We start from the raw sequence: 18,331 nt of genomic DNA on the forward strand, positions 1-18,331 counted from the left end.
TATATATATATATATACAGTGCCTACAAGTAGTATTCAACCCCCTGCAGATTTAGCAGGTTTACACATTCGGAATTAACTTGGCATTGTGACATTTGGACTGTAGATCAGCCTGGAAGTGTGAAATGCACTGCAGCAAAAAAGAATGTTATTTCTTTTTTTTTTTAAAATTGTGAAAAGTTTATTCAGAGGGTCATTTATTATTCAACCCCTCAATCCACCAGAATTCTGTTTGGTTCCCCTAAAGTATTAAGAAGTATTTCAGGCACAAAGAACAATGAGCTTCACATGTTTGGATTAATTATCTATTTTTCCAGCCTTTTCTGACTAATTAAGACCCCCCCCCAAACTTGTGAACAGCACTCAAACTTGGTCAACATGGGAAAGACAAAGGAGCATTCCAAGGCCATCAGAGACAAGATCGTGGAGGGTCACAAGGCTGGCAAGGGGTACAAAACCCTTTCCAAGGAGTTGGGCCTACCTGTCTCCACTGTTGGGAGCATCATCCGGAAGTGGAAGGCTTATGGAACTACTGTTAGCCTTCCACAGCCTGGACAGCCTTTGAAAGTTTCCAGCCGTGCCGAGGCCAGGCTTGTCCGAAGAGTCAAGGCTAACCCAAGGACAACAAGGAAGGAGCTCCGGGAAGATCTCATGGCAGTGGGGACATTGGTTTCAGTCAATACCATAAGTAGCGTACTCCACCGCAATGGTCTCCGTTCCAGACGAGCCCGTAAGGTACCTTTACTTTCAAAGCGTCATGTCAAGGCTCGTCTACAGTTTGCTCATGATCACTTGGAGGACTCTGAGACAGACTGGTTCAAGGTTCTCTGGTCTGATGAGACCAAGATCGAGATTTTTGGTGCCAACCACACACGTGACGTTTGGAGACTGGATGGCACTGCATATGACCCCAAGAATACCATCCCTACAGTCAAGCATGGTGGTGGCAGCATCATGCTGTGGGGCTGTTTCTCAGCCAAGGGGCCTGGCCATCTGGTCCGCATCCATGGGAAGATGGATAGCACGGCCTACCTGGAGATTTTGGCCAAGAACCTCCGCTCCTCCATCAAGGATCTTAAGATGGGTCATCACTTCATCTTCCAACAAGACAACGACCCAAAGCACACAGCCAAGAAAACCAAGGCCTGGTTCAAGAGGGAAAAAATCAAGGTGTTGCAGTGGCCTAGTCAGTCTCCTGACCTTAACCCAATTGAAAACTTGTGGAAGGAGCTCAAGATTAAAGTCCACATGAGACACCCAAAGAACCTAGATAACTTGGAGAATATCTGCATGGAGGAGTGGGCCAAGATAACTCCAGAGACCTGTGCCAGCCTGATCAGGTGTTATAAAAGACGATTATTAGCTGTAATTGCAAACAAGGGTTATTCCACAAATTATTAAACCTAGGGGTTGAATAATAATTGACCCACACTTTTATGTTGAAAATTTATTAAAATTTAACTGAGCAACATAACTTGTTGGTTTGTAAGATTTATGCATCTGTTAATAAATCCTGCTCTTGTTTGATGTTTGCAGGCTCTATGTTACGGTTGCTGTGGCTCTGGAGACTATTTTCGGATTTCTTGCTACTGCACATGTGCAAGCGCTGGAGACTAAGTCCTATCTTAGAGCCATTGCACATGTGCGGGTGACATCATCGCTGACACGAGGTCACATGTCTCTGACACCTTCTAAGCTGATTGGCCGCTGGTCATGTGCTTGTGACACGTGGTCACATGTCTCTGACACCTTCTATGCCGATTGGTCGCTGGTCATGTGCTTGTGACGCTTTGCTCGGTGATAGGCCAGCGTGATGTCATTCCTGTCGTTCTGGCAGCAGATTGGCTCTGGTGTCCTCCATCTTGGATGAGGCACAAAGTCTATATAAGACCCTGACGCACGCCGCCCGGCGCTCAGTCCTCTTGGTTCATGCATGAGGGTAGACACCCTGTGCACGTCCCTCTAGGCATCTCTCTGTCTATGTTAGGTGAGTGCTACCGGCAGGGTAGCGTTCTTATACCTTACAGCTTCGGCTGGAGTCCATATCCTTACCTTTTAGTGGAGCGGACATAGGCAGGTGCCTGAGGCACATGGTCCGCCTGGGCCTTGTGATTCTACTCGTAGGTGGACGTTGCCGCTAGGGTAACGTTCCTTATACTGCGTCTGGCAGTTGTTCGTATCCTCGCACACTAGGGGAGCGAACAGAGGTAGGAGCTTTGTGCGGCTTATGCTGCTGTCCGTCTCTTTTGCACCACTAGAAGAGCGGACCTAGGCAGGTGCCATATCTAGTGGTTCGTGTCCTCGCACACTAGTGGAGCGAACGCAGGTAGGAGCTTTGTGCGGCTTCCGCTGCTGTCTGTCTCTTTTGCACCACTAGAAGAGCGGACCTAGGTAGGTGCCATTTCACACTCACTGCTTTTGTCTCTGTGATCATTAACAGAGATCATACCACACACCCTCCAAGTAAGGGAGGAATTGCCTTATTTACTAATTATATTCCTCTGTGAGTTTAACAGAGGTATTGCACTCTGCCATAGTCTGCAGCAGAGTCTTTGCACGGTGGACCCTGACTGTCTGATATTCCTGTAGGTTTTAATATCAGACAGCCCCCCGTAACACTCTAACTTATTTGCATCTTATCAGGGGGTTGAATACTACTTGTAGGCACTGTATATATATATATATACTCACTCATGTACCACGCCCGTCTCCAGGTTTCCTCCTCCTACTAAGGGCCTCAGGTAACCTCTGCTGCAGTCTGATCAGGAAGAAAGAGCCAGGAGACTGTTCTAACTACTGTATAAGCAGCAGCACCATATTATACTGATTTTTTTTCCCTATTTTTTCTGACTAAAGTAATTGCATGTTTGTTTTTATTACTTTACAGCTTATGAGATAACACTGAAAAAGGTAAGGTTTATAATTAAGTTATTTTTCATTATAGTAGATAAATACCTGGTAATTGTTCCTGATTACTCCTCTTGAGAACAAAAAGTGTTTGTGTAGATGTAAGAAATTCTGTCAAGCCACTTTCCTTGAATCAAAGGTATCAAAAATACTCAACAGTAGTATTATTACCCCTTTTAAGGGTCTAACTGTAACAATTCACATATTCAAGCCACTTTCTTGTTTCATAAGTTCTGCCATGCAGCTAAAAGAATTGTCACCAAAAACGTCAGATTACTGGATGCCATGAAAAGCCAGACTTCCAATCAATTCCTGGCTGGCTATTGTTTCCATAACACAAGGATGTTTTCTATAAAATTAAAATTGATGACCTCTCTTAAGGTATCATTCAAAGGTCAATTTTTCATGTACGTTTTGCTTGTATTTCACGATTCTAGTCCGTGGTGTACATACCTGTTTTGTTTTCTGCCAACTGGGTGTGCACAAATAAATCACCAAGTCATGTCCATTTTTGTGTCTTAGATTAAGGCCCCCTTCACACGTCAGTGATTCTGGTACGTTTGTGCCTTTTTTTGAACTTACCAGAATCACTGACATACGCAGACCCATTATAATCAATGGGTCTGCTCACACATCAGTGATTTTTCACTGAACTTGTCTCCGTGCAGCGTGCATGCGTGGCCGTGATTCTGCACAGAGACATGTCAGTTTTTGTCTGGCATCACTGATGACCCACGGACCACACTATGGTGTGATCCGTGTGTGATCAGTGACACACGTACCATAAAATCACGCACATATTAAATATTAAATATTTTCAACTTACCTTGCCTGCGATTCGCTGTGCCTGCTCCGCTCTCGGCAGCTCCTGCCTGGCTCATGACTATTCATGAGAGCAGGAACTGCCGACCAGGAAGTAGGTGCTGAGAGCTGTGGGCGGACGCTGGAGACTTCAGCACCATGGACAGCAGCAGTGAAGGCAGGTGAGTAATGTCCATGTGCAATCACGGATCACAGATTGCACATGGACAACCCACGTGTGCCGTGAATCACGGAACACTGAGGGACATGTGCGTGTTTTACACGTCAGTGAAGAACGTCAGTGTTTTTCACTGACGTGTGAAACGGGCCTAAAGCATAGCTCCAATGGGGGTGGTTTTCTGCGCTGGGAGTGGTGCTTCTAGTCTAAGGTCCCTAAATGAATAATATACTCACCTTCCGGCGTCCTCACTTTTTTTCTTCACCGATCCGGTCCCGCGGCATAATCTTGTGACTACAATTTCTGACTGCTGTTAGTCAGAAGTAATGATCCCCAGTGCTCATTTCAAGTCTATAAGAACCAGAACAAAGCTCTCATAGACGTGCATTGAAAAGTGACCTTTGGCTCGCTCCATGAAACACTGCACACATTTTGCAGGTCACTAACTGTTGGCGATAGGAGGCAATAGAAGGTGAAGATGGCAGCGGGTAAGTATAAGACTAGGGACAGGGGACTTAGATTAGATGCACCACTCCAGTCCTGCAATAAAAAAACACTGAAGTGATGCTTTAATGTCACCATGCAAGTGTATGGGTCCATGAAAGTCATGCATGCACTCCATGTGCTGTCCATTTTTAACCCCTAAAGCCTGCTTTAAGCCTGCTTTACACGTTGCAATTAGTTGTACAATCGCATTTGCGATGTGACACGCCCAGGTTGCATACGGGATCTTATGAGATTGCACGTAGGTCGTTCATTTGCTGTCACACGTGCGTTAGTAGTCTATGTTAAATTGATCAATTTTGTGTGTGATCCTTTACATCATGTGTTCTGTGACGTATGCATTGGGCACCTTTTTTTTTTTTTTTTATTTATTGACTTGACAAGCGTGTGTAATGTGTAGGGATGCGTTTTTACTATGTCATCTGCCATTCAGCTCTGCTACATGGCCGCTGACAGCAGACACAGACAGCCATGTAGCAGAGCTGAATGGCAGATGACAGCAGACACAGAAAGAGTCGCACGATCAGAATGAACTCGGGTGAACTTCCCCCGACTTCATTGTCATGCTGCGGCTCTGTCTGTGCCGCGTCCTGATTAGCAGTCACCAGTGAAGGACCCACCGGTGACCGCTAAACTCCTGAGTAACTGAATTGAGCAGCCCTCTCTCATATACTCACCGATCCCCGATCACCGGCGCTGCACGGCATTCACACTGCTCCGACGGCTTTTACTATTTTGAAAAAGTCGGCCGCTCATTAAACAATCTCGTATTCCCTGCTTTCCCCGCCCACCGGCGCCTATGATTGGTTACAGTGAGACACGCCCCCACGCTGAGTGACAGGTGTCACACTGCACCCAATCACAGCAGCCGGTGGGCGTGTCTATACTGTGTAGTGAAATAAATAATTAAATAATTAAAAAAAACGGCGTGCAGTCCCCCCAATTTTAAAACCAGCCAGATAAAGCCATACAGCTGAAGGCTGGTATTCTCAGGATGGGGAGCCCCACGTTATGGGGAGCCCCCCAGCCTAACAATATCAGCCAACAGCCGCCCAGAATTGCCGCATACATTATATGCGACAGTTCTGGGACTGTACCCGGCTCTTCCCGATTTGCCCTGGTGCGTTGGCAAATCGGGGTAATAAGGAGGCCCATAGCTGCCAATAAGTCCTAGATTAATCATGTCAGGCGTCTATGAGACACCTTCCATGATTAATCTGTAAATTACAGTAAATAAACACACACACACATGAAAAAATAATTTATTAGAAATAAAAAACACAAACATATACCCTGGTTCACCACTTTAATCAGCCCAAAAAAGCCCTCCATGTCCGGCGTAATCCAGGATGCTCCAGCGTCGCTTCCAGCGCTGCTGCATGGAGGTGCCCGGAGCTGCAGCACCTCCGCCTACTTCTCAGTTTTTCTGTTTATTCCCACCCATGGACTGCTTTGAGACGTCCCAATGTCTGGGTCTCCCAAAGGAATGATAAAGAAAAAGAGAATTTTGTTTACTTACCGTAAATTCTTTTTCTTATAGTTCCGTATTGGGAGACCCAGCACCCTCCCTGTTGCCTGTTGGCAGTTTCTTGTTCCGCGTGTTATCACCGGCTGTTGTTGTAGACAGAGGCTCCGGTTGTTCCGGTTCTTGCTCTGTTTTTACTTGTGGGTGGCTATTCTCCTTCAGCTTTTGCACTAAACTGGCTAGATCTGGTTCTCCAGGGGGTGTATAAGCTCAGAGGGAGGAGCTACACTTTTGAGTGTAGTACTTTGTGTGTCCTCCGGAGGCAGAAGCTATACACCCAATGTCTGGGTCTCCCAATACGGAACTATAAGAAAAAGAATTTACGGTAAGTAAACAAAATTCTCTTTTTTTTATACCATTTTGGGATTGATATTTTGGTCACTTCTTACAACATTTTTTGGGGGGTGTTGTGCCGACAAAAAAACCCTCAAAGATTGACAGTGGCATTTAACAGGTAACACTTACAGGTGAAACTCCACTTCCCCCACAGCAGTTATAGGCAGTTCCTGGCTGTGTGTCACCGGATATGGGGCAGGCTCACCTTGTGAACCCGCACCATGCACCCACTCCCCACTGGAGATGACAGTAAGGGGTTAACATTGCAATGGATTGGAGAAGTGTTTTGCAATTGTTCATTTTTTTATCATTCAAGGAAATAACTGATGATAAAATTGATTCTCTGACCAAACACCAATGAAGATCTGATCCAGCACACTAATGAAGATTGTTCTGGGTTTTTTTGCATATGAGAGAAAAAAATGGATGTCTGAATGAGCCCTTGTGAAGTGGGATTCTACTACATACACTGGTTTCCAGATATTTTTTATGTGCACTATAATGGTGTTTGTGTAATGAGGGAACCAGGACTTCTCCTATTATGTATAGTGCATAGATTATCATGTGATTGTGATGTAAATCTGTTTGCCCATTTTCCATTTATTTATAATCAGTAAACATGTTCAAAATTTGTTTACAGCCTTGTAAACTGCCACTTGATGTAAACAGGTAAGTGCTATCACTTATTTTCCATTTTCAGTATGGATCTATGGGTATTAGGCTCTGATATACACTATCATAAATCCATGTATGAATACTGGACATTTTAAAAATACATGTTCAGGGTTCTGATATTTTGACCACCTTACTTGCATTGCAGAGTGTGCTATTCTGTCTCATTACCATAAGTGCACAGTAAACAGTGTCATGCTGACAATATTAAAGTTGTCTATCGTAAGCATACAGCATTATAATGTATTGTATCATTGCAGGTATTATTTAGAGTAGAAAGGCCATCAAAATATAAAATAGGTTTTGATAAGGACATAGGCACAAACCTTGGTCAGTTCGAAATGTGTGTAGTAGGATCAAATGTGAAAAAAATGGTAATTTTTTCAAGCACTCAATCTCCAATTTTCCAAGTACGAAAGAGCTTTATTGATCCAATATAAATATACGAAAAATACACAAGTTTAAAAACAGAAAATGCTGATAAAAGTTTTCGCTTTTCAAATCTAGAATATAGGAATCTTACCATGACTAAAGGCCGGTTTACACACTACGACATCGCTCAAGCGATCTCGTTGGGGTCACGGAATTTGTGACGCACATTAGGCCGCTTTAGCGATGTTGTTGCGTGTGACACCTGTAAGTGATTTTGAATCGTCGCAAAAACGTTCAAAATGGCTAATCGGTGACATGCCCTCCCAATTATCGTTACTGCTGCGTGTACGATGTAGTTCGTCGTTCCTGCGGCAGCACACATTGCTACGTGTGACGCCGCAGGAACGAGGAACCTCACTTTACCTGCGGCCGCCGGCAATGAGGAAGGTAGGAGGTGGGCGGGATGTTACGTCCCGGTCATCTCCGGCCCTCCGCTTCTATTGGACGCTCTGATTAGTGACGCACATCCGGCCGCTTTAGCGATGTCGTTGCGTGTGACACCTATGAGCGATTTTGAATTGTCGCAAAAACGTTCAAAATCGCTAATCGGTGACATGCCCCCCTATTCTCAATTATCGTTGCTGCTGCAGGTACGATGTTGTTCGTCGTTCCCGCGGGAGCACACATCGCTATGTGTAACACCGCAGGAACGAGGAACCTCACCTTACCTGCGTCCACCGGTAATGAGGAAGGAAGGAGGTGGGCGGGATGTTACGTCCCGCTCATCTCCGCCCCTCCGCTTCTATTGGGTGGCCGCTTAGTGACGTCGCTGTGACGCCGAAGGAACCGCCCCCTTAGAAAGGAGGCGGTTCGCCTGTCACAGCGATGTCGCTATGCAGGTAAGTAGTGTGACGGGTCTGAGCGATGTTGTGCGCCATGGGCAGCAATTTGCCCGTGTCGCACAACCGATGGGGGCGGGTACCCACGCTAGCGATATCGGTAACGATATTGCAGCGTGTAAAGCAGCCTTAAGAACCGTACATATTATTATGGCTTAAAAAGTGTAGGATTTTTTCACTCTGTCCTGTTTTTAAACTCATGTATTTTTCTTATCTTTTTAATGGATCAATAAAGCTCTTTTTTTACTTGGAAATTGGGAGATTAAGTGCTGGACAAAATTACCAATTTTTTTTATTTAAGTTCTATTAATTAACCTTCCAACTGGGATTCAGAGATCAGTGTCAGTACACATCTTGTGAGTTCAAAGCTATTTTTATCAGGAGAGCTGAACATTACTTTTATTGTGAATGGTGGGATCAAATAGTTATGTACAGCTGATGAAATAAGTATTGAACACGTCACCAATTTTCTAAGTAAATATACTACTAAAGGTGCTATTGCCCTGAATTTCTCACCAGATGTCAGTAACAACCCATCCAATCCACACAGGTAAAGAAATCAAACCATAGGTGTCCAAAAATTAAAGTGAACCTGTCAGATGCAATATATACCCAGAACCACGAGCAGTTCTGGGTGTTTATTGGTAATTCGTGCCTAACCGTCCTTGTATACACTAGCATAGATAAAGAGATCTTTAGAAAAAGTATTTCTAAAGATCTTATACTATATGCTAATGAGGTATCAAAAAGCAAAAAAGAATATCATTACTTACAGCAAGATGGAATTGCAGCTGTAAATTGCTCAGGCCAAAAAAACTACTACTACTCCAGCAGGATACAGCTAAACCCCCACTAGGTGCAGGCATCACAGGTGCAGGGGGAGCCAATCACACTCACTTCCAAATATGGAGGAGGTGATGGCTGGATGGTAAAACTGCACACTAGTGGCTTGCGTAGAGCACTGTTCACACTAACAGACGCTAGAGGTTCCCGTGACGAGGGTTGTAGGCCTACGTCTTATGGCCATAACGCTAACAACCTCATATATTTTTTTGTACAGGATACAGCCAGGCCTCTTTTTGTTAGGCCTTGCTATTAGAGTTTGTGTCCCTATGTAGCACGCAGTGAGGGTACGGCTTGGCAGCCCACCTGATCTAATAGTATGGGCGTCACCTAATAGGCTGCGGGTTTGTGACTGTGCGTCTGCTAGTGTGAACAGTGCTCTATGCAAGCCACTAGTGTGCAGTTTTACCATCCAGCCATCACCTCCTCCATATTTGGAAGTGAGTGTGATTGGCTCCCCCTGCACCTGTGATGCCTCCACCTAGTGGGGGTTTAGCTGTATCCTGCTGAAGTAGTAGTAGTTTTTTTGGCCTGAGCAATATACAGCTGCAATTTCATCTTGCTGTATATGCTAATGAGGCCAGCAACTAGTCATGAGGGCGTTATTTCCTCCGACTAACTGCCCTCTTATCATGTTAGTACGCCCATGGAGGCGTACTAACATGCTGTTCAATGAAGCGTGATCAGCGGTGATGCACATACCTGTATCCACTGTGAACGCTGATCTGAATGCCCCATATGTCCTGTTATGCGCAGTATGAATCTTGGTGTATGTGTCCCGGTTTCAGACAGGTCTAGTGTGCATGACCAGGAGTGCAAGGCATTCAGCTCAGCGTTCACCATGGATACAGGTACGCACATGACCGCTGGTGCATGGAATAGCATGTTAGCACACCCCTGTGTGTGTGCTAGCATGAAAATAAGGGGTCTAGTTTGGGGAAGTTACAACTATTTGCCCTTACAACTATTTGCTGGCCTCATTAGCTTACAATATAAGATCTTTAGAAATACTTTTTCGAAAAATCCCTTTATCTATGCTAGTGTATACAGGGACAGTTAGGCAGGGATTAGCAATATGCACCTAGAACTGCTCGTGGTTCTGGTTGCCTATTGCACCTGACAAGTTCACTTTAAGTTATGTATGTGTAATAATGAGAAATAACACAGGTAAAAGTATTGAACACATGAAGAAAGAGAGGTCAAAAAGTCATGACACCAGCAGAAATTTGTCAGTAATTACAAAGCAATCCTGCCAATTAGTCAAAATAATATTAGCTGGTTCAACTGATGACCTATAAAAAGGTGACTGCTTACGAAGGTGCCACACAAGAAACATCTCATGATAGGTAAAACCAGTGAGATTCCTCAAGATCTTTGAAACCTTATTGTTGAAAAATATACAGATGGCATTGGTTATAGAAGAATTTCTGTACTACTGAAGGTTCCAATAAACACTGTTGGGGCCATAATCCAGATGTGGAAAACCAGCCATGACCAGGTGCTACCCACAAGATTTCACAAAGAGGAGTGAAAAGAATTATTATTGGTAGAGTTGTGCAAAAAAGCCAATGACTACCTGCGGAGAGCTACAGAAAAACCTGGACTCATCAGACACAGTTGTTTAAAATAAGACAATAAGTAATGCACTTAACCTCCATATATTTTATGCATGGTCCCCACGAAAGACTCTATTGCTGGGTAAAAAAACATGTTCAAGCGCATTTAAAGTGTGCTCAAAAACATTTGGAAAAGCCTGTGAAATACTGGGAGAATATAGGGTGGTCAGATGAGACTAAAATTGAACTCCTTAGATGCCATAATACACACCATGTTTAGAGGCCAAAATGCACTGCATAGGACCCCCAAAACACCACCATACCAGCAGTGAAGTTTGGAGGTGGAAACATCATGGTGTGGGGATATTTTTCAGCAAACAACACTAGCAAATGTCATGTAATTTAAGGAGGGGTGACTGGACAAATGAACAGAGACATTCTTCATAAAAATCTGCTGCCGTTTACCGGGATGATGAAAATGAAATGATCAATGATCCCAAATACACAGCCAAGGAAACTCTCAGTTGGTTTCAAGGAACGAAAATAAAGTTACTAAAATGGCCCAGCCAATCACCTGACCAATAGAAAATTTATGGAAGGAACTAAAGCTCAGAGTTCAGAGAACATGGAACCTTCAGGATTTGAAGAGTGTTGGTGTGGAAGTATGTGCCAAAATCACACCTGAGCAATGCATTTGATTAGTTTCTCCATACTGAAAGCATTTTAAAGCGTCATCACCAACAAAACCTTTTGTATAAAGTATTAAATACATTTCAGTAAGAATATTAAATAATTATTCCTAGTGTAATTTCTCATTATTACACATAACTTAATTTATGGAAATCTATGGTTTTATTTGTTTGCCTGTGTAGATTGGATGGATTGTTACCAATATCTGGTGAGAAATCAATTGAATTTCTTTAGAAAATCCTTTAGAAATATATTTACTGAGAAAATTGGTGACATGTTACATACTTAACCTGACAAGCAAAAGTGTAACAATGTTTTGAACTTTTGACAGGCTCCATATTTCACCATCCACTACAGCTTTGAGCATAAGACTAACATTATTTTATAGTAAATCATATTGGCTATCTTATACTTATACCTAAACTTGACTTGCAACTATTTAGCATTTGATTAGTTATGCATATTCATGTCATGTCACTGCTTTGTTACTGTTTTGCTTCTGGTGTTTGACAAACCTTATTCTTTCTGTATACTACAAATTACAACCAGTTCTCACATTCTCTAATAGCTCAGTGTGTTATTACGTTGATTCCCAAGGGAAAAATTACTGGCTCAAGTCGAGGAGCAGCCATGGAGAAGATTTCCCCAGAAAAGAGACACAGCGTTATTTAGCTCATCGATAGTGGTCTCTTGGCTAAAACAAATTGCCAAACTTCATTATGTGCGTGCCATGACAGTTGGAAGAATAGGAAATTAAGTCTGTCCATCCATTCAAAAGCTAAGAGGTGGGCGTAAAGACAAAATAGTCAACAGCTCATCACAAGGTCTATCAATTCTGGTGTGACAAACACAGCAGTGGAGGTGCCTCGTATGCTTTCAAATAGTGAGATCACAGATGTCCATGCAAGCACCATGCGACACATGTTACACAAGTTTGGAATGGTGGCCTGAATAAAGGTGAAGAAGCCTCAACTTCAATATCGTCATAAAAGCGTTGGCTCGAATTTGCAAAAAAAGTACAAAAAGTGGACAGTAGAAGATTGGAAACGGGTGATTTGGAGTGATGAGACGAAAGTCAATAGACCAGACTGATAGGTGCAAATGGGTCTGGAATAAACAAGGGAAAAAGGGACTCATGGATCAAGAAATTGAAGGTACTGTCAAGTTTGGTGGAAGAAACCTGATGATATTGGGTTGTTTCACAGTCAAAGGCATTGGAAATTTGAACAGTATCGATGGTGGTCTCAATACTGAGCTATATGCGAGTATTCTACAAGATGACTTACTTAATACACTCAAGTACTATGGGTTTAAAAAGGACATCATAGGGTTCCAGCAGGGCAACAAGCCAGTGACCATGAAGTAGAGGTGCTGGATTGGCCCCCACAGTCCTCAGACCTCAACCCAATTGAACACATGTGGGTAGAGATAATGATAAAGCTGTATACATACCCAAGTAAGTTGACCAGTATACACCAACATTGAGTACGTGTAGAAGAGATCTGGTATCAGATTTCGGTCATGACATGCTTGAATCTTAATAAGAGGCTGCCCAGAAGGATTCAGGCAATATTAAAAGCCAAAGGTGGATTTACAAAATACTAATAAAAAATAAATACATTAAGATTTTTAGTAGTAAAAGAGTAACAATGCATGAATTTACATAACTAATCATATGCTAAAGATTTGAAAGTCAAATGTATATATGAGATATCCAAGATGATTGTCTATAAATTAAGGTAGTCTCACGCTCAACGCTGTAGTGGATGGTGAGATAAAGAGCCTGAAAGCCAAAAGTTCACCCATTTGCTCGTCAGAGTATTTCACCCACTGTATATATGATCCCTGGTAATCTCTCATGAGTGCTCATCACATGCAGTGTACATTGTGTATAGTACTGTAGTATCTTGATGTAGTGGTTTTTAAGCTTTGAAAGGCTGAATAAATAACACATTGATTTACTTTTTTTCCTATCAGCATTAAAACCATATTTAAGCTCACTGATGTCGTGTAAGTATATTTAAATCATGTAGTTAAATGACTTATTCATTTATGTTATTGTCAACTTTTAAATTGCATGTTGCTTCACAATTAGCCTGTCGGATGAGTAGGACTACAGCTCAGGTTTTTTTTTTAAAAAATTGTTTAATGAATAGCTTAAAGTTCAGATTGCTTAAAAAAAACAAAGGCACTAAGAAATATCTGGTAGTACATAGTTTAGCATATGTTAATCATAAAGTGAAAAAAAATGTCTAAATTAACTTATTTGAAGAAATTCAAGCCACCGAAGGCAGTTGTTGAGGCTGGCCACATTTAGAATTTGGATAATGCCATTCTTTATTATTTACAAATATTATTTTCAATCCGCAATCAACTAACATTTTAGTATCTTTTGTTGTACCATGTCCTTTTTAGGTTACAATATGCACTAATAAATTATATCCTAGATGCTTTGAAGGGAAGTTGTCGCCTGCAGGGCATTGTTTGTGTACACATGTTGTGGTGGTCTCTGGGTGGGTGGTGTATTAGTAGTGTAGCTGGTTTGCTGGGATTGCAACTATGAGGTGGGAGTAGGGTCGTGTTCTCCCTTGCTTCTGATCCTCTCGATACACAATAGCAAGCTGTTGTTGCTCTCCCTGCACCTTAGCTTTCAGCCTGCTCTGCACACATACATGAATTTCATCCTTCCCTTTAACTATATTATTTAATCCTTTTGTTTTTTTTTAATCCTTTCAGGGTTTCAAAAGTAAAAGAAAGAAACAAATCTTACTGTTGTGGGTTGTGTGCTTAAAGGGGTTGTCTGGGACATTAACATTGATAGTCTATCCTTAGAATAAATGGGTCATCAATGTCTATATGGTGGGGGTGCGACACCTGGTACCCCCACGATTAGCTGTTGCCAGTCATGGCAAGAACTGCTCAGTTGCGGAGCACAGTTTTGTCAACTGTAGAGTGGCCTCAGTTGGGTACTGCATATTTCATCTCTATTTGAACTAATAATGGGTGGATGTGTTCGCTATGCTGTTGACAAAGCTGTGCTCTGCAGCTCCACAATCCACCATTGGGAACAGCTGATCAGCGAGAGTGTCGGGTATCACACCCCCATTGATCACATATTGATGACCTATACTAAGGATAGGCTGCCAATGTTAAAGTCCTGAACAACCCTTTCAAGTTCTAACACTCAAAAGCTGGGTTTACACACTGCAACATCGCAAACGACATCGCTGTAACGTCACCGGTTTTGTGACGTTACAGCGACCTCCCCAGCGACATTGCAGTGTGTGAAACCTATCAGCGACCTGGCCCCTGCTGTGAAGTTGTGATCGCTACAAATCGTTCAGGACCATTCCTAGGTCCTTTGTTTCCCGCTGTGCAGCATGCATCGCTAGCAAGTTTCAGTGTGTAAAGGGGACTTTACAGCGACTCCGCGGCTCTGTCTGTGTAGCGTCCTGATTAGCGGTCACCGCTAATCCCCCGAGTGACTGAAGTGTCCCTCCCTCTCTCATACTCACCGATCCCCGATCACCGTGCTGCCAATAACTCCTTATTACCCCGATTTGCCAACGCACCAGGGCAAATCGGGAAGAGCCGGGTACAGTCCCAGAACTGTCGCATATAATGTATGCGGCAATTCTGGGCGGCTGCTGGCTGATATTGTTAGGCTGGGGGGCTCCCCATAACGTGGGGCTCCCCATCCTGAGAATACCAGCCTGCAGCCGTATGGCTTTATCTGGCTGGTATTAAAATAGGGGGGGGACCGCCCGCCGGATTTTTTAATTATTTATTTATTTATTTTACTGCACAGTATAGACACGCCCACCGGCTGCTGTGATTGGGTGCAGTGACACAGCTGTCACTCAGCATGTGGGCGTGTCTCACTGCAACCAATCACATTTGCCGGTGGGCGGGGAAAGCAGGGAATACGAGATTGTTTAATGAGCGGCCGGCTTTTTCAAAAAAGGAAAAGCCGCTGGAGCAGTGTGAACGCCGTGCAGCGCCGGTGATCGGGGATCGGTGAGTATGAGAGAGGGGGGGAAATCACCAGCAAATGAGGTGAGTAGCGCGATCAGCTGAGCTGTCACTGAGGTTACCCGCGGCCACCGCTGCATCCACAGCTGGATCCAGGTAACCTCAGTGACAGCTCAGCCGATCACACGGCTCTCTTCATTAGCTGCGTGGAGCTGACAGGAGTGGCTGCGTCTTCTGCTGCTCCTGTCACCTGCATGCAGCAGAGCTGGATGCGACGCTGGAGGTCCGTGGAGTACGGCGGATATGGAGGGCTTTGTTGTGGGTAATAAATTGGTAATGAGGGAATTTGTTAGTGTTTTTTATTTCTAATAAAGGATTTTTCGGGTGTGTGTGTTTTTTAACTGTAATTTACAGATTAATCATGGAAGGTATCTCGGGGTGACGCCTGACATGATTAATCTTGGACTTATTGGCAGCTATGGGCTGCCAATAACTCCTTATTACCCCGATTTGCCAATGCACCAGGGCAAATCGGGAAGAGCCGGGTACAGTCGCAGATCTGTCGCATCTAATGTATGCGGCAATTCTGGGCGTCTGCTGGCTGATATTGTTAGGCTGGGGGGCTCCCCATAACGTGGGGCTCCCCATCCTGAGAATACCAGCCTGCAGCCGTATGGCTTTATCTGGCTGGTATTAAAATAGGGGGGGACCGCACGCCGGATTTTTTAATTATTTATTTATTTACACGGCACACAGAGCCGCGCGGCATTAAATGAAGTCGGGTGAAGTTCACCTGCTTTTTTGACACGTCCGCAACGACCAGCTAGTCGCTCTGCAGGTCCGGATCGCTGTTAGGTCGTTGGCCAGGTCTGCCTGTTTGACAGCTCACCAGAGACTTTGTAGCGATCCCGGCTAGGTTGAGATCGCAGGTTGGATCGCTAGAAAGTCTCAGTGTGTAAACCCAGCTAAAGAGTTACATTTTATGACTCCTCTGATTGACCATATGTGACATTTACTAATTAAAGGGAAACTGTCACCTGGTTTTTGCCACCTAATCTGAGAACACCATAATGTAGGGGCAGAGATCCTGATTCCAGCGATGTGTCACTTACAGGGCTGCTTAGTGTAGTTTTGATAAAATCACGGTTTAATCAGCAGTAGATTATCATAGTTGGCATGCTGCCAGGTAGTCCAGCATGTTCATGAGCTCTGTATAACTGCTAAATCTGCAGCACACAATACATTGATTTGATCAAAATGACAGCAAACAACTCAGTAAGTGACACATCGCTGGAATCAGGGTCTCTGTCTCTATATTATGCAGCTCTCCGATAGGGGAGCAAAAACCTGGTGATGGTTTCCCTTTAAGAAGGTTATCTCCTATCAGAAACCCTTTTCTTATATGTTTTTAACAATTTGTAAAAAATAAAACTGTGCTTTACTTATCCTTCTGGGTTCGAGCATTGAGTCTCCAGTTTTTTTTCTATTTGGCTGCAGCAGTGACGTCATGTCAATATTGTTCCAGAAACTGAGCCTGAATCTCATGATCTACCATCATATGCCATGATCTGTCTATCAGCTGCGCTTGGAGCAGAGCTCCACCTGCATCTGTTAACCAGTTATATGCTGCTGTCAACCTATGGCGGGCTTTGCACGTTGCGACATCGCAAGCCGATGATGCGATGTCGCACGCGATAGTCCCCGCCTCCGTCGCAGCAGCGATATCTTGTGATTGCTGGCGTAGCAAACATTATCGCTACGCCAGCTTCACATGCACTCACTGTCCTGCGACGTCGCTCTGGCCGGCGTCCCGCCTCCTTCCTAAGGGGGCGGGTCGTACAACGTCAGAGCGACGTCACACGGCAGGCGGCCAATCAAAGTGGAGGGGCGGAGATGAGCAGGATGTAAACATCCCGCCCACCTTCTTCCTTCCGTATAGCCGCCGGCGGCAGGTAAGGTGATGTTCCTCGCTCCTGCGGCTTCACACACAGCGATGTGTGCTGCTGCAGGAACGAGGAACAACAACGTACCTTTCGCTGCACCGGCATTATGGAAATGTCGGAGAATACACTGATGATACGATAACGACGCTTTTGCGCTCGTTAATCGTATCATCTAGGATTTACACACTACGATGTCGAAAGTGACGCCGGATGTGCGTCACTTTCGATTTGACCCCACCGACATCGCACGTGCGATGTTGCAACTTGCAAAGCCGCCCTATGGGTTGCTGTGACAGCTAAAGGGGGCTTTACACGCTGCGACATCGCTAATGCGGAGTCGTTGGGGTCACGGAATTTGTGACGCACATCCGGCCGCATTAGCAAAGTTGCTGCGTGTAACACCGATGAGCGATTTTGCATCGTTGCAAAAACGTGCAAAATCGCTCATCGGTGACATGGGGGTCCATTCTCGATTATCGTTACTGCAGCAGTAACGATGTAGTTCATCGCTCCTGCAGCAGCACACATCGCTATGTGTGACGCCGCAGGAACGAGGAACCTCTGCTTACCTGCCTCCCGGCCGCTATGAGAAAGGAAGGAGGTGGGCGGGATGTTCCGGCCACTCATCTCCGCCCCTCCGCTTCTATTGGGCGGCCGCTCAGTGACGTCGCTGTGACGCCGCACGGACCTCCCCCTTAGAAAGGAGGCGGTTCGCCGGTCACAGCGACGTCGCCGGACAGGTAAGTATGTGTGACGCGTCTGCGTGATGTTGTGCGGCACGGGCAGCGATTTGCCCGTGTCACACAACAGATGGGGGCGGGTACCCACGCTAGCGATATCAGGACCGATATCGCAGCGTGTAAAGTAGCCTTAAGGGTCTGAGGAAGACCCATGTGCCTGTCCTGACGGTTCTCCTGTGAAAGCCAGCCGGAGGAGACCGTGATTATTGCTATATCCAGGACTATTGTGGTATTGCTGTATATCGCACAAGCCATAGGATGATTACTGGTTTAAATCCCCTAAGGGGACTAAAAAATAAATAAAAAATAAAAACAGTTTTAAAGAATGAAAAATATTTTTTACATACACATACATACATACATACAATACACATATTTAGTATCACTACATTCA

The 18,331-nt window shown here is 44.4% G+C and overlaps 1 protein-coding gene across 2 annotated transcripts in view; it reads left to right on the top strand.

The window, feature by feature from the left end:
* The window catches only part of ADGRG2 (adhesion G protein-coupled receptor G2), a 229,208-nt gene that overhangs the window by 168,172 nt on the left and 42,705 nt on the right, over positions 1-18,331 (top strand). For both annotated transcript variants that reach the window (XM_075335436.1, XM_075335437.1), the window contains 3 exons: positions 2,887-2,909; positions 6,891-6,919; positions 13,260-13,292. In XM_075335436.1, coding sequence (XP_075191551.1) covers positions 2,887-2,909; positions 6,891-6,919; positions 13,260-13,292 — 85 coding nt within the window. The remainder of the gene's footprint in view (positions 1-2,886; positions 2,910-6,890; positions 6,920-13,259; positions 13,293-18,331) is intronic.

Source organism: Anomaloglossus baeobatrachus, chromosome 2 (genome assembly GCF_048569485.1).
Source record: "Anomaloglossus baeobatrachus isolate aAnoBae1 chromosome 2, aAnoBae1.hap1, whole genome shotgun sequence".
NCBI classification, from domain to species: Eukaryota; Metazoa; Chordata; class Amphibia; order Anura; family Aromobatidae; genus Anomaloglossus; species Anomaloglossus baeobatrachus.